Consider the following 24,673-nt stretch of genomic DNA (forward strand, 5'->3'; position numbering starts at 1 on the left):
TTTTTTTTTTTTTTTTTTTTTTTTTTTTACTTCATTTCGTCAATTTTTTGCATATTTTGTTTATTATTATTGTTGCTTATTTTACTACATTTTTTTCCTATTTTATAGTTTTTTTCTTCAATTTTGTTCAGTTCGTGGTGCATTTTGTTCGTGTTACTTATTATTTTGTTGGTTTATTATTCATTTTTGTTCATTTCATTGATCACTTTGGCTGTTTTTGTTCATTTTGTTGCTTATTTTATTCTTCTTCTTTTTTTTTTTTTGACTGTGTAACTGCTTTTTGGTGTTCAACCAGATGCCAAAAAGCAGCTGGACTAATTTGGAGAAAAAGAACCCAAAACAAAAACTACTGGGACCAAATTCAAATCCTTGTTATTATTATTATTATTATTATTATTATTATTATTATTATTATTATTATTATTATTATTATTATTATTATTTACTTCATTTAGTCAATTTTTTTGTATATTTTGTTTGTTGTTATTATTATTATTACTTATTTTACTACATTTTCTATTTTATAGTTTTTTCTTCAATTTTGTTCAGTTCATGGTGTATTTTGTTCACATTACTTATTACTTTGTTGGTTTATTATTAATTTTTGTTCATTTCATTGATCACTTTGACTGTTTTTGTTCATTTTGTTGCTTATTTTATTCTTTTTCTTTGGACTGTGTAACTGCTTTTTGGAATTCAACCAGGTGTCAAAAAGCCCCAAAACAAAAATTACTGATCCCAATTCTTTTTTTTTTTTCCTTTCCATTTTGTCTTTTTTTTTTTTTTGCATATTTTGTTTATGTTATTTATTTATTTGCTTATTTTACTAAGTTTTTTTTTCTATTTTACAATTTTTTCTTCAAATTCGCTTCAGTTCGTGGTGCATTTTGTTCTTGTTACTCATTATTTTGTTGGTTTATTATTCATTTTTTTTCATTTCATTGATCACTTTGACTGTTTTTGTTCATTTTGTTGCTTTTTGGAGTTCAACCAGGTGTCAAAAATCCCCAAAAAACAAAAACTACTGGGCCCAAATTCAAATCCTTGTTGTTGTTCAGTGTGTTCCAGGTCACAGTTCATGTTCAACATCCTATATCTCTTTCTGATGTACATTCTGAGTGCCTTATTTAGTAAAAACCTATCAAACTGCAATTTCTCTTTTGTCTTTTTCTGTTATTCTGCCCTATTTAGACCCTAAAACACACAGTAAAGGAACACAAGCACATACTCACAGCAGCTTTTATAAACATGAAACAGATGCACATTCACAGCAGAAATAATGTCTCAGGGGTTAAAGGGTTAAACCGTTATGTCTGAGTTCAATATCCAGATGTGTTTCAGACTGTGAAGCACCCTAAACCTGGTCTGGGTTAGGGTTTTACCTTGATGACTCTGTCCTGGCAGCGCTGGATGGTTTTACAAAGCTCCTCCGAACCCTGAGACTCCAGACTCTGATGGAGGATCTGCTCAAATGTGTACACGGCGTCGTCCATTTGCTGCAGAAAAAACACACACACAGGACATGACGTTTCACTGAAATACTCCAAATAATAAGAAGAATTAGCATGAAGAGGTCACAGTTGTAAATGTCGAATAGAATATAGTATGTAATGCATAAATAAAAGGTAAATAACCACCTGAATGAATGAATACCTGTTGTATTTCAGACATAAAAACCACAATAAAAACACCAACAAAAGCAAATTAACAACAGAAGAATCAAAAAAATAAACTTATAATAGATTCATTCAGATTCATTAACCCTTTCATGCATGAATTATGAGAACCTTAATCAAGATTTTTTTCCTGAGTGTTTTTATTCCTCTTTAGGCATGAAAAAAATAATGTGATTGAAATTTTTGTTTTTTATGAATCTATTTTTCATGGAGTTACAAAAATGTCCACACAGCTGGACACCATGTGTTTAATTTTTGAAGCAAAAAAAAACATGCATTTACTGTCATACTGTGTGAAAACGATGAAATAAAGATAAAGAAAAAAAAAGAAAAAAAAAAAAAAGAAAATGATGAAATAAATGTTTTTTTTTAATGTTGCTAATCTGATGTTTTCTCACATTTTAACATACTATAATAGTAGTTATTACTCTCTCAAATAATATGCAAAAAACAACAAAACACAACTTAAAAAAAAAAAAACCCTGTTAATTTCAGTCTAATAACAATTAGCAATTGATTGACACTCAAATATCTTGCTGGAGATCAGGTTTATCAAGAACAGGAATGTTACAGTCAAGGTATGAATTGCAGTGTATTATGGGATGGTGCATAAGTGTCCACTGTGTTGGTTGATATGCAAGTAAAACAACAAAATCCATGAATATACAAGAGAACAGCTGGAGAATAACTGTCCACTGGAGTGACCACTGTGCATGAAAGGGTTAATTGTCATTCAATAAAAAACATCCCAGATGCTGTTACGGAATGAAATTGCTAAATGCACAGCATGAAATAAAACACAGATTTTTTTTTTTTTTTTTTTTTTTTAAAACGCCAACTAAAAAGAACCCATATATATGATAAAATATTAAAAACTGCACTAAAATAATTCCTTTTGTACTATTATAGAAAAGGAATATTAATACAACTTTAGTGATATTTACACATTGAAAAGGAGTGGGAAGAAGTAAATACTTATTTAATCCACCTGTTTATTACAATACAGCAAACTACATCAATATATATTAACAGCACCAGAGGTTTTTTTTTAATAATCAATTTTGATAAAGATTTCACACAAGATTGCGACTTTGGCATTAATACATTTAATAATAATAATACATTTTATTTATAAGCGCCTTTCAAGACACCCAAGGACACTGTACAACAAAATAAAACAAACAATCCATAAAATACAAAGAAATAAACAGATTAAAACAAATAATTACTATATATAGAAATGAAATGATATAAACATGTAGTCATGTCTGTATCAACCAGTATTATCCCTTCCTCATTTATTTATTTATTTTACAAAAATGTGACATTTTTTTTAACTGAAATCACCCAATACTTAATTTCTGGTCAAGTTTTTTTTTTTTGCGTTTCCTGAAAAAAAAAAAAAAATCGCTTAGGTAATTTATTTATAAAGGTGATGGTATAATGTTTATCATATATATAAAATCCATCCTCCATCATAATCCACTACATATGCACCAAATATAAACCCGAATAAATACAATATACAGGTGGCTATAACTTATAATTATATACAGTTTCCTTGTAATTTACACTATATAAGATTATCTCAAATATGTTTTATTTAACCCACAGCCACAGTAGTTTATATAAATAATAATATACAAAAGGTCTAAAATATGCATGTATTCCACTATATATGAGCCAGTCCATCTATACTTCACTCTCTCCACCTTAATGTACTGCCCCTATATTCTGTAACATGCAGAATATAATAATAATAAATGTTTAAATACACACTCCTATCAGCTGTTTATCTCCTAGTAAACTGATCAAACACTAGAGGGCGCCTCTTTCCTCCACATCCTGCAGCCTCTTTGCAGAAACTCAATCACATCCAATGCAAAACAAAGTAAAAACACACACATACAGGTTCTATCTATGACTTAAAGGTAAATCAATGAGGTATGGAGGTAATTATCTGTAGATTTTCACCAGTGCATTCACGATATTCTCTCCATTTTATGTCGTTCCTCAGGAGTATAGTTAGATTTATTTTTGGAAAAGGTCACATGCCTTTATTTCTGCCAGTTCATTTTTATCAAATGGGAAATAAAAACCTAATTTCTATCATAATAAGTATTTGTTCTGTCAACATAACCCTCGTGTTCTCACTGCATTAAGGTTCACTGTAGTAGAAAATATAAAAGGAGAAGAAGAAGGAGGAGGAGAAGAAGGAGAAAGAAGGAGAAGAAGAAGGAGAAGAAGAAGGTTATTATGGCATCAACATTTCATTAATGTTACGACACAACTTTAACTGGTTAAAAACAAAACAAGCTCCACAAACTGAAGAAGAAGAAGGAGAAGAAGAAGAAGAAGGGAAAATGAAAATGACGAAGAGGAGACAAAAAGAAGACCAAAGAAGATTAAAGAAGATGAAAAGAGACCAAAGAAGATGAAAGACGAAAAAGATGAAAGAAGACGAAAGAAGATGACAAAAGAAGGCGACGAAGAGGAGAGGAGATAAAAGAAGACAAAGGAGATGAAAGAAGATGAAGAAGAGGGTGAAAGAAGAAGATTAAAGAAGATGAAAGGGACAAAATAAGGAGACAAAGAAGAGGACAAAAGGAGACAAAGATGACAAAAGAATGGACAAAAAAAGAATAAGATGAAGAGGATGAAATAAGACAAAATGAGATGATAAAACGAGAGGAGAAAGAAAAGGAAAGAAGATGAAAGAAGAGGATGAAAGAAAAGGACAAAGAGGGTGAAAAAGAGATTAAAGAAGATGAAAAGAAAAAAATGAGAAAATGATAAATGAGAGGAGACAAGGAAAAGGAAAGAAGATGAAAGAAGAGGAGGATGAAAGAATAGGACAAAGAGGGTGAAAAAGACAGGATTAAAGAAGATGAAAAGAGAAGAAAACAAAATGAGAAGATGATAAATAAGAGGAGATGAGGAAAAGGAAAGAAGCTGAAAGATGAAAAGACGACGACGAGGATGAAAAAAACAGAGGATTAATGATGAAAAGAGACAAAAAGAAGACAAAGAAGACAAAATGAGAAGATGATAAAATGAGAGGAGATAAGGAAAAAGAAAGGAGATGAAAGAAGATGAAAGAAGAGGATGAAAGAAGATAAAGAAGGTAAAAAAGAGGGGATTAAAGAAGATGAAGAGAGAAAAAGAACACAAAAGAAAACAAAATGAGAAGATGATAAATGAGAGAAGGAAAAAGAAAGATGAAAGAAAATGAAAGAGGACGAAAGAAGATAAAGAGGGTAAAAAAGACAGGATTAAAGAAGATGAAAAGACAAAAGACAAAATGAGAAGATGATAAAATGAGAGGAGACAAAAAGAAAGAGGATGAAAGAAGATGATGATGAAGAGGGTGAAAAAGACAGGATTAAAGATGAAAAGAAGACAAAAGAAGAGGAGAGAAAAGAAGATAAAAGAGATTAAAGAAGACAATGAAGAGGGTGAAGGAAGACAGAGGATAAAAGAAGATGAAAAGGGACAAAAGACGAAAAAGAAAAGAAGAGGAAAGGAGACGAAAGAAGATGACGAAGGGGATGAAAAGAAAATGAAAGGAGACAAAGAAAAGGAAAAGAGATGAAAGAAGAACAGGACGTGAAAGACGACAAAGGAAATGAAAGGAGACGAAATAAGACGACGACGACGAACAGAGACAAAAGAATAAGAAAGAAGATAAAAGGAGACGACAGCAGATGAAAACCTTCTTGGAGGTTTTCATACCATCAAACTTCCACTGCTGCGACACTTTACTTCTATTAAAACCACAATAAAACAAACGGTGCTTTTCCTGCTCCTGCACTGACCTGACTATCTGACCCACACATGCATCTACTCACTGCTATAAAAGACTCATCTCATACCTGAAATAGACCAGATCATGTGTCCTGGAGTGGATCTGTGTACGTACTGGAACCTGAGAGTTTAGACTTCAGGTCATTTGTAAAAACAGACTCCGATGTTGGAGTTTATATCATTTATGTTCACGATGAAACTGCACTGATGACGTTCAGGACGGAAACTGAAGGTCAAACATGTCCAACAGGTGAAACTCACTCAGTATTTATTATTACTTATTATTGTCTGAATGAGGGCAAAGTTTGACGGAATAACTTTGTGTTTTTATTTCTTCTATATTCAGTATTTAGACTTCTGTACTGAATTAAACGCACTAATACCACATTAAAAATACTCCACTACAGGTCAAAGCTGTGTTTACACTGCATCAACACCTGATTCTATTAAACATATATTTTGTTGTTTTTTGACCTAGAGCTGTTTTTTAAATTTAAAAAAAAAAAAAAAAAAAAAAAAAAAAAAAAAAAATATATATATATATATATATATATATATATATATTTTTTTTTTTTTTTTTTATTTGGAAAGCAAAGCATATATAATAAATTGTCGCTGTTGGGTTGGAAAACTCTCATATTCAAAACGGTTATTTTTCAGGAAAATGGAAAAAATGATGTATATTGTAAATAAATGAATGGAGTTAAAAGATGTCGTTACAAGCCTTTTAAAACTTTTCACTGGTTAAATATTTCTAAAACTGCTAGTCGACTAATAGAATGGTTTTATGACCAAAAAAAAAAAGAAAAGCAAAATGGACATATGAGGTTTCCACTCGACAGTGGCAATATGATATATAACAGCAACAGAACGTCAACATCCATTTAGTGAATAAATCCTTTAGTTTTGCTGTAAATTAATCAAAGGTTCAGATCAGAATGTAGTTTACCACCACCAGAGTGTGAATGTGAGAGCGAATGAATAATGGGTCAATAATGTGAAGGGCTTTGGGTGTCTAGAAAAGCGCTATATAAATCCAATCCATTATTATTATTATTATTATTATTATTATTATTATTATTATTATTATTATTATCATCTATTTCCACTGTAAATGAATGGGGGTTATTTTGACCCACCTGTGGAAGGTCAGGGTAGTAAATACAAAAACTACAATATCATAAAATCTATAAAAGGTTGGGATGCACCGATTCCGATACCAGTATCAGGTATCGGTTCTGATACTCAGTGTGTGTACTTGTACTCGTACTCGTAAAAGTAATCTGATACGACTGCACCGATATATGGAAGTAAATCGGTCTCGTCAGATTTTGAATTATAAAAGACACTGAATTTGTAGCACCGAATTTTTTTTTGCACTGAAATTAAGTATCAGAATTTTTTTTTTTTGCACTGAAATTAAGTATGTGGATTTTTTTTTTTGCACTGAATTAAGTATCTGAATTTTTTTTTTTGCACTGAAATTAAGTATGTGGAGTTTTTTTTTTTGCACTGAAATTAAGTATCAGAATTTTTTTTTTGCACTGAAAATTAAATTAAGTATGTGGATTTTTTTTTTGCACTGAAATTAAGTATGTGGATTTTTTTTTTTTTGCACTGAAATTAAGTATCTGAATTTTTTTTTTTGCACTGAAATTAAGTATGTGGATTTTTTTTTTTGCACTGAAATTAAGTATGTGGATTTTTTTTTTTTTTGCACTGAAATTAAGTATCAGAATTTTTTTTTGCACTGAAATTAAGTATGTGGATTTTTTTTTTTGCACTGAAATTAAGTATCAGAATTTTTTTGCACTGAAATTAAGTATGTGGATTTTTTTTTGCACTGAATTAAGTATCTGAATTTTTTTTTTTGCACTGAAATTAAGTATCAGAATTTTTTTGCACTGAAATTAAGTATGTGGATTTTTTTTTTTGCACTGAAATTAAGTATGTGGATTTTTTTTTTGCACTGAAATTAAGTATGTGGATTTTTTTTGCACTGAATTAAGTATCTGAATTTTTTTTTTGCACTGAAATTAAGTGTGTGGATTTTTTTTTTTTTTTTGCACTGAAATTCAGTATCTGATTTTTTTTTTTGCACTGAAATTAAGTATGTGGATTTTTTTGCACTGAAATTAAGTATTAGATTTTTTTTTGCACTGAAATTAAGTATGTGGATTTTTTTTTGCACTGAAATTAAGTATGTGGATTTTTTTTTGCACTGAAATTAAGTATGTGGATTTTTTTTTGCACTGAAATTAAGTATGTGGATTTTTTTTGCACTGAAATTAAGTATCAGAATTTTTTTTTTGCACTGAAATTAAGTATGTGGATTTTTTTTTTGCACTGAAATTAAGTATCAGAATTTTTTTGCACTGAAATTAAGTATGTGGATTTTTTTTTGCACTGAATTAAGTATCTGAATTTTTTTTTGCACTGAAATTAAGTATGTGGATTTTTTTTTTTTTTGCACTGAAATTAAGTATCAGAATTTTTTTGCACTGAAATTAAGTATGTGGATTTTTTTTTTGCACTGAATTAAGTATCTGAATTTTGTTTTGCACTGAAATTAAGTGTGTGGATTTTTTTTTTTTTTTTTTCACTGAAATTCAGTATCTGATTTTTTTTTTGCACTGAAATTAAGTAGGTGGATTTTTTTGCACTGAAATTAAGTATTAGATTTTTTTTGCACTGAAATTAAGTATGTGGATTTTTTTTTGCACTGAAATTAAGTATGTGGATTTTTTTTGCACTGAAATTAAGTATTTGATTTTTTTTGCACTGAAATTAAATATGTGGATTTTTTTTTTTTTGCACTGAAATTAAGTATGTGGATTTTTTTTTTTTGCACTGAAATTAAGTATGTGGATTTTTTTTTTTTTGCACTGAAATTAAGTATGTGGATTTTTTTTGCACTGAAATTAAATATTTGATTTTTTTTTGCACTGAAATTCAGTATGTGGATTTTTTTGCACTGAAATTAAGTATTTGATTTTTTTTTGCACTGAAATTAAGTGTGGATTTTTTTTTTTTGCACTGAAATTAAGTATGTGGATTTTTTTAGCACTGAAATTAAGTATTTGATTTTTTTTTGCACTGAAATTAAGTATGTGGATTTTTTTTTTGCACTGAAATTAAATATGTGGATTTTTTTTTTTTTTTTTGCACTGAAATTAAGTATGTGGATTTTTTTTGCACTGAAATTAAGTATTTGATTTTTTTTTTTTTTTTTTTGCACTGAAATTAAGTATGTGGATTTTTTTTGCACTGAAATTAAGTATTTGATTTTTTTTTTGCACTGAAATTAAGTATGTGAATATTTTTGGCACTGAAATTAAGTATTTGAATTTTTTTTTTTGCACTGAAAGAAAGTATCTGAATTGTTTGTCTCTGAATTCAACTATGTTCATAAATTTAGAATTTAAAAAATTCAGATGCAATAAATTCAGATGCAAACATCCAGGGGCAAAAATTCAGGTGCAAAAAATTCAGATACTTAATTTTGGTGTGAAAAAAAAAAATTCAGTGCTAGAAATTCAGTGTCTCTTATAATTCGAAATCTGATGATGCAGATTTACTTCCATACCGACACCACTTACGGCTGTGTGACATTCCCAGTTCAGCGCAGCAGGTATGTGGTGGTGGAATAATGTGTGGTTCAGAGCGGCGCCCCCTGGTGGATTTATTGACAAACGCTCATTCCAACACATTAAATGTCAGCAGCAGCACTTTGTTCCAGTCAGACTAATGACAACGACAATAAAGCACATTTACAAAAGGAACTAACAACTGGAATGGGATTATTAAGTACTCGTATCGGCAAGTACTCAAATGGAAGTACTTGTACTCTGTCTGGAAAAAAGTGGTATTGGTGCATCCTACTATATAATGCACGTTCTGTGTCCGTCTGTCTGATCGATGTTGCAGCACAGGAGGGCGTTTGTACGAGTTTTCCTCAGTCTTCACAGGCCTGATCACCGCCAAACTCGCCAAATGAATAGAAACATTACCTGACTATCTACTAGGCACAGTTTCATGTCTATATTCAAATGTTGTGAGGTATGCTGGGAGATTTTAGCCTCTCATGCTATCGTACAATGGCACCACGGGTACAATGCCACTAGTCCCTAATAGAAGGTAAGTTAAAAATGTAAATGGCATGATGTCAATGGCATGTTTTTTGAGGAATACCTGGAATATGAAATAAAAATAACTTCTCATTACAGATATTACAGGAAAACAAACTCAGCGGGTCATTTTAACCCACTCGTAGTTTCCAAAAACCACATACAGGGTGGGGAAGCAAAATTTACAATATTTTGAGGCAGGGATTGAAAGACAGTGTATGACCAATTAGTTTATTGAAAGTCATGAGAATTTATTTGCCACAAGAAAATTGACGTAATAGAAAATGTTTTTATTCTATGTGTCCTCCTTCTTTCTCAATAACTGCCTTCACACGCTTCCTGAAACTTGCGCAAGTGTTCCTCAAATATTGGGGTGACAACTTTTCCCATTCTTCTTTAATAGTATCTTCCAGACTTTCTGGTAATAGTTTTGCTCATAGTCATTCTCTTCTTTCCATTATAAACAGTCTTTATGGACACTCCAACTATTTTTGAAATCTCCTTTGGTGTGACGAGTGCATTCAGCAAATCACACACTCTTTGACGTTTGCTTTCCTGATTACTCATATGGGCAAAAGTTTCTGAAAAGGTATGGATAATAGTGTTAGGTATGATTATGACATCAGTATATGTTTAGTTTCAAAACAATTGACGTAGTGCCTGCTGAGAAAAAACAACTAAATGTTCATTGTAAATTTTGCTTCCCCACCCTGTATGAGTAGTATTCTGATGCAAACGACAAGACTGTAATCCGTTCCAAAAATGTATTAAAACAAAAAAGGTTAATTTACATCATGTTGGACAGTAGAAAAAAACTATATACTCAAAGGCTCTGTCTCTTTTTACTGCTGAGAGGTCATGTGACACACATACATAGTGAAGGTGCATTAAATAGCAACGAAGAAAATCAGAAATTTGCAACTTCACACAAATAAACTTAAACATTTATTCTTCTTAGCCATCATCTTGTGGCTCTGACACCACTTCTGCAGCGAAGGGTGAAAACAGTAGATCTACTTTACACTGGGATGAGATGAGTTTATTAACACAACTCCTTCTGGCTTTTCTTCAAGTGTAAAACTTAATTTCACCTTCTTTAAACAGATTCTGAAGTGAACTTGAACTCTGAATAACCTTGAGTTAATGCCCCCCCCCCCCATCATCCAGAACTCACACCCCCACAGGCCCCGGGCCCCACTGAGGAGGTCAGGACAAGTGATTCCTCCACGGGGGTTGTGTGTGTGTGTGTGTGTGTGTGTGTGTGTGTGAATGCCTGCCTCTTGGATCTTTTCTCTGGGACTGGAGTTCCAGTACAAGTCCAGACACATGGAAGATTAATGCAATTTCCACAACACAGGCCTTTTTCAATCAGCTGAATTATGCACAGGAGAGACGCAGCAAACGCATGCAAATGACTGCATTTGGGGGAAACACCAAAAGCTAAAAAAAATTATTCCATTTCATCCTGAGGGGGGGGGCGTCGAAGTGGGGGGTCAGGTTTCATGGTGATTCATCCCCCGATTTCTGAAGCGTTTACCTTAAAACCACAAATGTGAACCTTATGGCAGCAGCAGAACCGTGGACGTCTGAGTACGAGTCGGTGGTTTCGGCAAGACTGCAGCTAGTTTGTAAAGTCATTACTGAATAATGCGATCAAAATGTGTCCTAATGTGTTTTTCAGGCATGAAGTTAGACGTGTTTTGCATGATCCATTAGAACAGGGTGTCAAAGTCATTTTGCTTCGTATTTGTTTTGCATCTTGTGACATATTTACTACTTATTTTGGTCTGGTATCGTAATTATTTTGCATCATTTCGTCAGGTATATATTTACCTCCGCCAAGGAGGTTATGTTTTTGCCAGGGTTTGTCTGTCTGTCTGTCTGTCTGTCTGTTTGTTTGTTTGTCTGTCTGTTAGTGTGCAACATAACTCAAAAAGTTATGGACAGATTTGGATGAAATTTTCAGGGTTTGTTGGAAATGGGATAAGGAAGAAATGATTACATTTTGGTGGTGATCGGGGGTGGGGGGGCCCACGGGGGGGGCCACTGATCAGCTTTGGCGGAGGTCTGCGCTCTCCGAGCGCTTCTAGTTACTTATGTTTTGTTTATTTTGTACTTCCTGGACATGTAGTCTTGCATTTGGTTTTGTATTCATGTCGTATCATCTTTGGATGTACTTTGTTTAGTTTGTCTGATTTTATAGCTAGTTATGTATCGCTAACCATTAAGGCTATAATTATAAGAAATATAAATATAAGATTTTCTTCATCCTGTTTCTTTTGGAGCATGGGTGTGTATATGTTTGTTCACCTGATGATTACTGAATGTCGGCTGATGAAATGCACAACCATGAATGAAATAAAAGAAAATGAAAAGTGGAGCAGACCAGTAAAATAACAACATAATAACACAGAAATAATAACGCCAAACATTTCTCTATGTTTTAGACAGTGTGGGCAAATTACTTTTAAAAAGTAATTAATTATAGTTACTAGTTACTTTTCAAAAAACATAATTGAATTAGTAACAGAATTACTCCTTCATAAATGTAATTAGTCACCAGGGAAAGTAATTATTGCCTTACTTTTTTGAAAAACCTTCAAATATGTAAAAGGAAACTGATTTTTGAGCGTGTTTCACAGGTCAGTTTTAGAGTAGAACAGCAGACAGGTACTGAAGACCAGGACTGTGGTGAGGCTGGGGTCCACCAGGGTCCGGCTGGGGTCCACCAGGGCCCGGCTGGGGTCCACCAGGGCCCGGCTGGGGTCCACCAGGGCCCGGCTGGGGTCCACCAGGGCCCGGCTTTGCCACCACATAAGTGCATATCTGCATTTATAGAAGAAGATGTTCCTCCAGTTAATCCCACATCTCCACTTTTATTCAGTCGCTCCTCCCTGATCCAGCGGTAAATGTCTTCAGTCCAGTCAGTCAGACTCACTGATAACTCCTCCCCTAAATTAGCTGCACACGTAGCTGCGTTCAAGTGAATGGGGTGTGCTGGGACAACTCAAACTCAGACATGTCATTAGTCGTTCAGGTGAAGGCAGCGTGGACACACAGGTGAAGCATGAAGGCAGTGTGGGCGATTTGAATAGAAGAACGGCTCATAAATGAACGGGTCGCAAAGAATCGGTTCTTATTAGGGATGCAAATTATCGATTCATTCATTAATCGTTAGTTGGTTGCCCTTATCGATCGATTAATGATTAATTGATAAGCGGTGATTTTCCTGAGAACTGAATTTCTTTTTCAGTACGGTCTATAAGATTTAAAGCTAAATATTGTTTATATACTTCGTGTCATATTCCATAATGATTGATTTCTTGAACCACTGGATACAGTCAGTGTTTCCTGTGGAATTCATTTGTTGATGTGGCGGTGTGTAACGGGGGGGGTGCACGCGCGTGAGTTTTGTCGGGGGCGGGGGGGGGATTACCCACACGCACGCAGTACGGCCAGGGGATGCATGCGTGTTGGTTGGTAACCACGCATGGGCATGCGTCACCTTCCATCCTCCTAATACTACACAAACCGGCCGGTCTGTGTTTGGTCCACCATGTCCATACAGACATTCTAACTCATCAACGCCATGATCCGGTTCAATGACCAGCTAGCCCAGCCACGGCGTCGCAGCGCGGACAAACCGGCAGCCTTCGGACAGGTGTGGACGGGTGGACAAGGGCAATTAACCGACAATTAATTATTTAATCGAGCAAATTCTTATTGACAATTAATCGTTAGTCGATTAATTGTTTACATTCCTAGTTCTTATCGTTCACTGAAAAGAGCCGTTCAGAAGACTCGACTCACCCGCAAACGTCACACCTCTCATGCCTGGCTGAGTGAGCCAGGACAGATAACAGCTGTTAGACATCAGTGCGTAGTAACACACCACATTTCACTGCCAGTAATGGTAACAGCGTTGTAACATTTCAAATAGTAATTCATTAGATTACCCATTACTGGAAAATAATAACAGTGTTATTAACGCCTTTATTTTTAACGCTGTTATTCCCAACACTGGTTTTAGAGTGAAAAAAGTCAAATTACATTATGGAAATGTTTACATCTACAAACTGTCCTTTTAAAAAAATGTGAACAACATGAAGAACCATGGAAAAACTAAAATTTCTAATGAAAAATAAGTGCAATTTTGACAATATTCTGCCTCAGTTTACCATTTACACGTGCACAATAATTTACAGATCACAGTGGATCTACAAATACACAAAACATTTAGTAACAGGCAGAATATTGGTCAAATTACACATATTTCTCTTGAGACATTTCAGCTTGTTCATATTTTTTGTGAAAGGATAGTTTGTAAATGTAAATATTTTCATGTTATTTTACTTTTTTCACTAAAACAAAGAGGAACATTTGGTGCTATCATCATTTATAGCTTATGTGGAACCTCAGCTAAAATGATTAATATCTTCAGTGTCATTTTTGCATTTTACAAATCCATCCCATGGGACAGATCGGACCCTTTGGGGGGCCAGTTTTGGTCCACAGGCCGTATGTTTGACACCTGTGGTTTAAGAAAATGACAGGTTCCATGAATAGACATGTTTTGTAGTGAACAATGGCTGTTGCTGAACTACTACAAACCACAGTGTTTAGACTGCAAACCACAACTGACAAGAACTCCCAGACTCTGGAAGGCTTCGGTCAAAACAGTGGAGATGGTCGTCACGGCGACAGCCCCAGGGCGGCTCAGCATCAATCCCACGGTCGACTCAGTTCAGACGCTCATATCCTGATTTATGTTTAATTTAATCTAAGGAAACGCTCATCAGTAGCTTAAGTAAATGCACATAATGTCGTATTAAATAAGGGTTCTGCAGGACGTTTACAGACCTTTAACCCTTTACTGAGCAAGTGACTATTTTTGGTCATTTTTGGATACATTACAAGACAGTGCCAACAGTTCCAGTGAGGACAGTGAGTCAACAATTTCAGGTCCAATGTGGTCTACAGGGTCTGTAAGGTCCAATATGTATAAAGTTACTGAAATGTATAAAATATGTGCACGCCGATGGGTCAAAAACTGCTCTTGATACTATACGTGTTATACTTTGTAATATAAACTGCTATTCCAAAACAAAAAAATTATATTAAAAAAAATGTATACGTACAACAAAACTGCTATAAAATCATCATACATTCATATTTTTTTCTTTTTCTTTTCATAAATCTCTTTAACTTCAACCCTGCTCAAAGCTACCAAACATTCAACACTTTTCAGGATTTTAACCCTTTAAATGCCACTTTGATTATTTGAATTCTGAATGATTTAATAAATAAATAAATAAATAAATAAATAAATAAATAAATAAATATTTTCCACAGTGTGGGCATATTGTTAGCCTCATATTATAACAGCTTAAGTCATACACTATATGGACAAAACAATTCAGGTGTTTCTTTTCTAACGGGTCTGGAATACAAAACAGTAATGATAAATGTTAGAATATGGTTTTATAGCTTTAAGGGGGGGCCATGCTGCCTTCAGGGACTAAGCAGAGGCTCTGTAAATCTTGCAACTCTCCACAGATAAAACAGACATCTACACAAAACAATGATGTGAACTAATATATAAATTATTTCTATGCATGTTTTTTGGTGGAGATGTAAGGGTTAAGGTCTAAAATTCAGATTACTGGAATAAAACTGGATTTTTAACGCTTTAAGGACACATTGAAACTAGAATTAAACCAAAACTATCCATTAAGACTCAGTTTAGTCAGCGTTACCTCTCTCATGAGGATCTGGGCTCTCTGGACGAACACCGAGGGGCTGGAGACGTCGAACCTCTGCTGAAGACCCTCCAGACTCAGCTGCTCCACCTTCTCATAACAGCTCTGCATCTTCACTGGATGGAAGGCCAACATGGAGATCCGGTCCATGTGCTGGAGGACAAAGAGTCACAGAGAGTCACAAAAGAGTCACAAAGAGTCACAGACAATCACAGAGAGTCACAAAGAGTCACAAAGAGCAACAAAGAGTCACAGAGAGTCGCAAAAGAGTCACAGAGAGTCACAAAGAGTCACAGAGAGTCACAAAAGAGTCACAGAGAGTCACAGACAATCACAGAGAGTCACAAAGAGTCACAAAGAGCCACAAAGAGTCACAGAGAGTCGCAAAAGAGTCACAGAGCGTCACAAAGAGTCACAGAGCATCACAAAGAGTCACAGAGTCATAAAAGAGTCACAGAGAGTCACAAAGAGTCACAAAGAGTCACAGAGAGTCGCAAAAGAGTCACAGAGAGCCACAAAGAGTCACAGAGAATCACAAAAGAGTCACAAAGAGCCACAAAGAGTCAAAGAGCCACAAAGAGTCACAAAGAGCCACAAAGAGTCACAGAGAGTCGCAAAAGAGTCACAGAGCATCACAAAGAGTCAGAGTCATAAAAGAGTCACAGAGAGTCACAAAGAGTCACAGAGAGTCGCAAAAGAGTCACAGAGAGCCACAAAGAGTCACAGAGAATCACAAAAGAGTCACAAAGAGCCACAAAGAGTCAAAGAGCCACAAAGAGTCACAAAAAGCCACAAATAGTCACAGAGAGTCACAGAGAGTCACAAAGGGTCAAAAAAGAGTCACAGAGAGCCACAAAAGAGTCACAGAGAGCCACAAAAGAGTCACAACGAGCCACTGAGAGTCACAAAGAGTCACAGAGAGTCACAAAGAGTCACAGGGAGTCACAAAAGAGTCACAAAGAGCCACAAAGAGTCACAGAGAATCACAAAAGAGTCACAAAGAGCCATAAAGAATCACAAAGAGCTGCAAAGAGTCACAAAGAGCCACAAATAGTCACAGAGAGTCACAAAGGGTCAAAAAAAGAGTCACAGAGAGCCACAAAGAGCCACAGAGTCACAAAGAGTCACAGAAAGTCACAGAAAGTCATAGAGAGTCACAGAGAGTCACAAAGAGTCACAGAAAGTCATAGAGAGCCACAGAGAGTCACCAAGAGTCACAGAAAGTCACAGAAAGTCATAGAGAGTCACAAAGAGCCACCAAGAGCCAGTCACAAAGAGCCACAAAGAGTCACAAAGAAGAGGATTTAAAAACAGAACTTGAGTGGGCGTGTCTAAACGCTGTCATAAATATCAGTCTAGTGTTTAAATATCTGATCGGTCTTGTGGTAGACCTCACCTGAGCCACCGTCTCCTTCGTTCCCTCATTCAGGGTGTTCTTGCTCATGTCCACCAGTTCCCTGAAGAACACGTCTCGGACCTCGGAGAACCCTCGGCTGGTGGGTTCCATCAGAGCGTCCAGGATGGAGCCGATGTAGGGCTCGATGCTCACCTTCAGCAGCTTCTCAGCCTTTGGGACCACCACGGCTGGAGGGGAACAGGATGGTAGGACCTGTACTGTCAACACTTTTTCAAATACTTGGACTCCGTTTCTCGCATATTTGTTGGAAGGTAAATTGGACTAGGGAGTATATCTGTGTACCAGTGACTGCCTTCAGCCTCTGCTCCTCTTTTGTTCTTTCTTTGAACAAGGACTGACTAGTTAATTAATTGATCAGTTATTACAAACATCTGAGCCTCTGTGTTTTTGGTTTTTTTTTTGTGTTTTACGTAATTGAAAACTGCAAAATAAAATATTATATAAAAAAACCCAAAAAACATTTCACCTCTGATTTTGTTGGTGACGTGTTCTTTGGATGTGATGATCTGGTCCATGTCAGTTCGTAAACACGCCTCCAGCGAAGTCCGACTGGCCTCACATTTCTGCACCACGTCCTCGTACTGGGTCTGACACTGACCCTGGACCAGACTGTAGACCGCATCACTGATCTGTAGGAACAGAGGGAAATACAGGGGGGTTAAACTGAACACCTGGAGTTAAGTTTACATTCAAACCTACACTATATGGACAAAAGTATGTGGACGCGTTGCATTCAGGTGTTTCTTTTCTAACAGGGGTCTGGGATACAAAGCAATAATGACTAATGAAATATTATAGTTTTATACTGGGATAAATATCATCGCATTGGTTCCAAAATGCCTCAGAGATGATTTTTTACTCAATTTACTCAAAATTTGCTCTATGTTTTAGAGCAAAAAAAGTAAAATTAAACAATGAAAATGTTTACATCTACAAACTATCCTTTCAAACAATGTGAATAACATGAACAAACTGAAAAAAGGGTAATTTTAACAATAATATGCTTCAGTTTATCATTTACACATGTACATTAGAACTTACAGATCACAGTGGATTTACAAATACACAAAACATTTAATATCAGGCAGAATCTTGTTAAAATTGTACTTGCTTTTCTTAAAACATTTCAGGTTGCTCATATTTGTTCAGGTTATTCACATTTTTTGTGAAAGTATACTTTGTTTTAGTGTAAATACATGAAAATATTTACATTTACAAAGACAAACATTTGAAGTTGTGAGTATTTATAGATTATTATGATAGTATTTTACTGGTCTGATCCACTTGAGATAGAATTGGTCTGAATGTGGAACCTGAACTAAAATCATTGTTAATATCTCAGTGTAATTTCTGCATTTCACAAATTCATCCAAAGGGCCGGACTGGACCCTTTGGCGGGCCGGATTTGGCCCCCGGGTCGCATGTTTGACACCTCTGATATAATGATTTAAAAAAAACAAAAACTCAGCAAAGGTTAACTCTTTCATGCACGAATTATGAGAACTTTATCAAAAATTTTTCCTGAGTGTTTTTATTCCTCTTTAGGCATGGAAAAAACAATGTGATAGAAAATTTTCTTCTGAAAAATAAATAAAAAATAAATAAATAAAATAAAAATAATTAAAAAAAAAAAATTAAAAGTACATTAAAAAAAGTAATAATGACAAAAAAATTCTTATGACTATTTTTCATGAAGTTGCAAAAATATCCACTCAGCTGGACACCACACATTTAATTTCTGACGCACAGAAACATGTATTTACTGATAAATTGTGTGAAAACTGTGGGGAAGGCTTGTGATTCTGGGGGGTTTATCCTCAGGAGAGATCTACATAATGTTACCAATTCATGTCAGAAAAGACATGTAGTGTCTTAAAACTTTAAGATATGTGTAAAGAAAAAACAAAAACAAAAAAACAATGAAAAGAACAACAAAATCCATGAATATACAAGAGAACAGCTGTAGAATAGCTGTCCACTGCAGTGACCACTATGCACGAAAGGGTTAAATGTAGAGAAACATTCATTTGGGCGTCACCACAAAAACAGTTCTAGGCCTTTAAGGGTTAATGAATCACAAATAATTCACTTTCAGGATTTCCATTTGGGTGATTTATGCACCAGTAAAAACATCTACGTGCTGTTTCAGGTCCATTTTCAGTTCATCTGTTAATTCTTGAAGTTAACACAGGAGTAATGAACACCAAATCAACATGAGGAACACACACTGAAGATACTGATCTGCAAAGGATTGGACTTGAACATATTTATGTTTGGGCCTCCAGAGGAATGTGGAGGAGTCTCACCAGCATCCAGTTCTTCTGCCTCTCGTACAGTTTGCCTTTGAGTCGGGGGGAGATGAGTTCCCTCAGCTCGGGGAGGAGACCCTCCATCACCAGGTTCGCCAGGATCTAACAACAACACAAAAAAAAACCCAAAACACACAACTCATAGCTAAACAGTAACACTTTACCCACCACAGGCCCTGAGAACGAATGGAAAGAATGAGGAGACATGGAGGAACCAAGATTATTATTGTTAACGAAAACTAACGAAATGACAAAAACTAGAATTGTAAAAATATTTTCGTTAACTGAAATAAATAAAAACTATAATTAAAAGAAAAAAACGATTACTAACTGAAACTGTATTGTGAGCTTACAAAACTAACTAAAACTTATAAAAATTCTGGATAAAATGCCCTTCGTTTTAGTCTTTGTCAGTGTCGGATTGATGTGAAATTGATTTATTTCCCTCAAGCAAATTTTAGCTGCTGGCACCGTATGATATTTAACGGTCCGTCACTTGTCGTCACTAGTGGTTTAGAGTCGTCTTCTCATCCCGTCTCTACCTGGAAACATGGAGACTAAAGTTGGGAGAAAGCAGCAGAGTCCTGTTTGGGATTTATTTGAATATGATGGCAAAGAGGATAAAAGATATGAAAAAACTAAAACTAAGCATTTAGAAAATAACGAAAACTAAAAAAACAACAACTAGCTAACCTGCTCTAAAAACTAATTAAAACTAACTGAATTAGAGAAAAAAAAGTCAAAACTAAATAAAACTAAACTATAATGAAAAATCCAAAACTATTATAACTTTGGGAGGAACATAAGATAGATCAGAAACATTCCCATGGAAGTACACACACTTTAAACTTTATCTCATATCTAATATAAATAAATAAATAAATAAATAAATAGAAAAATCAATAAAGAATTCAGCTATTGTGAATATATGTGTATGTATTTATATGTATGTACAGTATATTTATATGTATGTGTATAAAGTTGTACAATTAGTAAGTATAGAGGTGTTTACATGTGTGGAATGGGTTTAGGGCAGGGGTGTCAAACTCATTTTAGTTCAGGGGCCACATTCAGTCTAATATGATCCAAAGTGGGCTGGACCAGTAAAATAATATAAATAATAGGATAAGATCTTATAAATAACGTGAACTCCAAAGTTTTCTGTGTTTTTGAGTGAAAAAAGTAAAATTCCATAATGAAAATGTTTACATCTACGAACTGTACTTGAACATAACATGAACAAATATGAACAAGTGGAAAATTCTTAAGGAAAAAAGTGCAATGTTAACAATATTACGCCTTAGTTGATCATTTATACGTGTGAATCACAACTTACAGATTTAGTAACAGGCAGAATTTCAGACATTTCAGATTGTTCATATTTGTTCAGGATATTCTTATTTTTTGTAAAAGGATAGTCTGTAAATGTAACTTTTTTTTATAATTTTACTTTTTTTGCACTAAAACGAAGTGGAAAATTTGCGGTTTTCATTATTCATAGGTTATTATGATAGTATTTTACTAGTCTGATCCACTTTAGATCGAACTGACCTAAAATGATTTCAACATCCTTGATTATTAATATCTTCAGTGTAATTTTTGTATTTCACACATTCATCTCAGGGGCCGGACTGGACCCGTTGGCGGGCCGGATTTGGCCCCTGGGCCACATGTTTGACACCTGTGGTTTAGGGTAAGTGTTTTGTTATACGGTGTAAATCTCTTGGAATTAAATAAAGGTCGTTTAAAAAAAAATTAAGCAGTATTTAGTCTTTAAATTTACTTTATATACACAGTGCAACAACAAATGGCCTGTGTTCAATAGTATATTCACTTAGACCAGGGGTATCAGACATATATCAAACAATTACACTGAAGATATTAACCCTTTAGGCACCTGAGTTAAAAAAAAAAAAATTGATACCAAGACTTTAAAAGCTACATCTTCGAAGTGTGTAGAGATAAAATCATACTGTAAATGGGAGTAAATGTACTCATCTAATTTGCATATTACAGTGTCACAAGGCGGCAGTGGCCATATTGGATTGCATAACTTTTAGTCAGTTTGAACTTTGAACATATTTATGTGGAAGGTTTTTTTTTGTGTCACAATATTGCAGATTTGGCTCTCAAAGGGTTAACAATCAATGATGTCAAAATCATGTTAGTTCAGGGTTTACATACAGACCAAAATGATCTGACCTGTCAAATAATAGCATAACAACAACTCCAATTCTTCTCCTTGGTTTAACATGAAAATATTTACATCTACAATCTTTCCTTTCACAATAAAATGTGAATAACCTGAACAAAAATGAACAACCTAAAATGTCTTAAGAAAATTAAGTGCAATTTTAACAATATAATAGATCCGCTGTGATCTGTAATTGTGTTAAAAATAATCTGAGGCATAATATTGTTAAAATTGTATTTATAGTATATATCTGATTGTACATGGTCGTTCAGGTTATTCACATTTTCGTACTGTAATTCCATTTTTTTCACACTAAAACAAAGACAAAAATTTGGAGTTGTCATTATTTATAGGTTATTATGATATTGTTTAACTGGTTCGGCCCATTTGAGATCGAATCGAGCTGTACGTGGCCCCTTAAATACAGAGTTAGACTCCTACTAGTGGCCACTCCTGGTACTGCACCTAAAAACCAAAGTGAACACACTTTCATACATAACATCTGATTTTTTCCCCTTATTGTACAAAAAAAAAAAAAAAAGTGTTCCTAAGATGCTGTTTGGAAAAATCATTTAGTTATAGAATCCCATAAATGCTCCTGCACCTGAATGCAACATTGGTGTATTCATGTGCAGCTGAGATCGTGGTAAAAGTCTAAAAAATTCACAAAAACAGAACTACATTCATGTATATTAGGTGGATTTATGCACGTATCTTTAATCGACCAAGGAAAGTAAAAGTTTTGGCTTTTTTACATTAAATAATTGTCTTGATTAAAGTGAGTTTGACACTTTTGACTTAAAAAAACACGCAAAACCAATATACGAAGTGGGAAATTCACACAATAGCCACTAATCGTTTTAGTGCGACTGATAAACTTTATTTGTGTTGTTTTCAGGACGCACCAGTTGTAAAAAGCTAAAGATCTGTCATGTATCTAGACATGAAATATTACATGATGTCTTTGAAGCGTCGAGAAAAACCTGTTCGGAGCCAGACTACAATGGATAAACAGTGTTTTAATCGCCCTCCAGGGCACACAAAGCATCAACAGGGGTTACGTGGAAATACCTCCAGTGTAAACAGTCTTAGTCAGATAACAGGTTACACAGATGGAGATAACACTGGCATTTTACAACCTCTAAGGAACTGCTGTAGATGCAAACCTGGGACGCTGCATCAACCGATCACCTGTAATATAGATTCTGCAATATATCGTGATATTTCATCTCATGATACTGTATCGATATTCAAAAGTACTGTATCGATTTTTTTACAGGGTGGGGAAGCAAAATTTACAATGAACATTTAGTTGTTTTTTCTCAGCAGGCACTACGTCAATTGTTTTGAACCCAAACATATATTGATGTCATAATCATACCTAACACTATTATCCATACCTTTTCAGAAACTTTTGCCCATATGAGTAATCAGGTAAAGCAATACCTGATTACTTCAAAGCTTTACCCTATGAGTAATCAGGTAAAGCAAACGTCAAAGAGTGTGTGATTTGCTGAATGCACTCGTCACACCAAAGGAGATTTCAAAAATAGTTGGAGTGTCCATAAAGACTGTTTATAATGGAAAGAAGAGAATGACTATGAGCAAAACTATTACAAGAAAGTCTGGAAGTGGAGGAAGCAACAAAAAACGTACCAAAGCTTTTATTAACTCTTTAAGTGCCAGACAGTTAAGGGGCTAATAAGCCTTAAAAGTGCCACAGAATTTGGCCGTTTTTCAGTATTTCGCGTCGTTTTTATAATATTTGAAGAATCCTGCAGGAAACCGCTCGGTAACATCCGACCGATTGCTGATTAGATCCAAAACGCACCGGACGCAGCCGATTCATTATTGATCGTAATTTGCATAATTTATAATAATAATAATAATAATAATAATAATAATAATAATAATAATAATAATAATCTTTATTTATATAGCACTTTTCATACATTAAAAACTGTAGCACAAAGTGCTTTACATATCAGTTTAAAAATCAGTACCGCCCCCCACCCACACCCACCCACTCACCACACCCACCCACTCACCCGCACACACACACACACATATACATGCAAACCCACAAGCTCACACATACTTAAGAAGACTGACTGAGCACGGGTAGACCAGAACAAAAATGTACAAGTAAAAGTAAAACATCAGTTTAGGAGGCGCTGTCTCAGGGAGCCATCCGCACCAGGATGCAGCCGCCGACCCCGGCGACCAGGCACCAGCAACACAGCCCCGCATCCCAACTAGTGGGAGAGGGCCAACTGGGACCCCCACCCACCAGAAAGGAGCGGACCCCAGTGAGAGAAGGCGCCACAGCCCCCGGAGTCCACAGCCGCCCCCCGGCATGGAGGGCTCCCTCTGATGAAACACCGGAGAATAAGAAACATTAAAAACATATAAAAATATTATTCGGTCGCGTGACCTCAAATTCCCGTCTGCTTGGTCTCAAAAGGGGGACACAGAAAGAACGTCATCGAAATGTGAGAAAGAAATGGGGGTGGATGGTTTATTTGTACACAAATGTGGCATGTTCTCCAAAGCCGATCTGATCGGCCCGTGGCACTTTACAGGTTGTTTTCGTAAAGCCGATTTAATCGGCCCATGGCACTGAAAGTGTTAAAGCTCTCAAATCCAAAATCCTAAAGGATCCAACCAAATCCATGAGAAAAATGGCAATTGAACTTGAGGTAGACAACAACACCGTTAGAAATGCAGTAAAATATGATTTGAAGTTAAAATCTTACACAAGAACACCAAAACACTTGTTGACAACAGCAACAAATCCAATTTTAGCAATTTTTGGGAATCGTGTTTATGGCCGCCTTCTAGCCCAGATCTAAACCCTCTGGATTCTGCTATTTGGGGCATTTTAGAACACGCTACCAATAGAACATCACACAGCAATGTCCACTTTCTTAAAGATACTATTAAAGAAGAATGGGAGAAGTTGTCACCTGAATATTTGAGGAACACTTGCGCAAGTTTCAGGAAGCGTGTGAAGGCAGTTATTGAGAAAGAAGGAGGACACATAGAATAAAAACATTTTCTATTATGTCAGTTTTCTTGTGGCAAATAAATTCTCATGACTTTCAATAAACTAATTGGTCATACACTGTCTTTCAATCCCTGCCTCAAAATATTGTAAATTTTGCTTCCCCACTCTGTAGGTATTTATTCAAATGCAGACATGGGGGAGGTTCATTCTTGTTTTTTGGTTTTCTTTATTGTTACCTCAGCCATGGAGGTTATGTTTTGTCTGTGTTGGTTTGTCTCTTTGCAAGATAACTCAAAAAGGGCCGGCCATGGTTCAGGTGGTAGAGCGGGTCGTCCAATAACCAAAGGGTTGGCGGTTCGAATCCCGCTCTGTCCATGTGC

At 35.1% G+C, this 24,673-nt stretch overlaps 1 protein-coding gene across 1 annotated transcript in view; it reads right to left on the minus strand.

The window, feature by feature from the left end:
* Positions 1 to 24,673, minus strand: part of niban2b (niban apoptosis regulator 2b) — a 97,703-nt gene that overhangs the window by 6,384 nt on the left and 66,646 nt on the right. Inside the window, exons 7-11 of the mRNA XM_030144444.1 lie at positions 19,090 to 19,194; positions 17,250 to 17,412; positions 16,763 to 16,950; positions 15,364 to 15,519; positions 1,383 to 1,496 (exon numbers count right to left, since the gene is read on the minus strand). Of these exons, the coding sequence (XP_030000304.1) occupies positions 1,383 to 1,496; positions 15,364 to 15,519; positions 16,763 to 16,950; positions 17,250 to 17,412; positions 19,090 to 19,194 (726 nt within the window). The remainder of the gene's footprint in view (positions 1 to 1,382; positions 1,497 to 15,363; positions 15,520 to 16,762; positions 16,951 to 17,249; positions 17,413 to 19,089; positions 19,195 to 24,673) is intronic.

The sequence above is a fragment of the Sphaeramia orbicularis genome, chromosome 9 (genome assembly GCF_902148855.1).
Source record: "Sphaeramia orbicularis chromosome 9, fSphaOr1.1, whole genome shotgun sequence".
NCBI classification, from domain to species: domain Eukaryota; kingdom Metazoa; phylum Chordata; class Actinopteri; order Kurtiformes; family Apogonidae; genus Sphaeramia; species Sphaeramia orbicularis.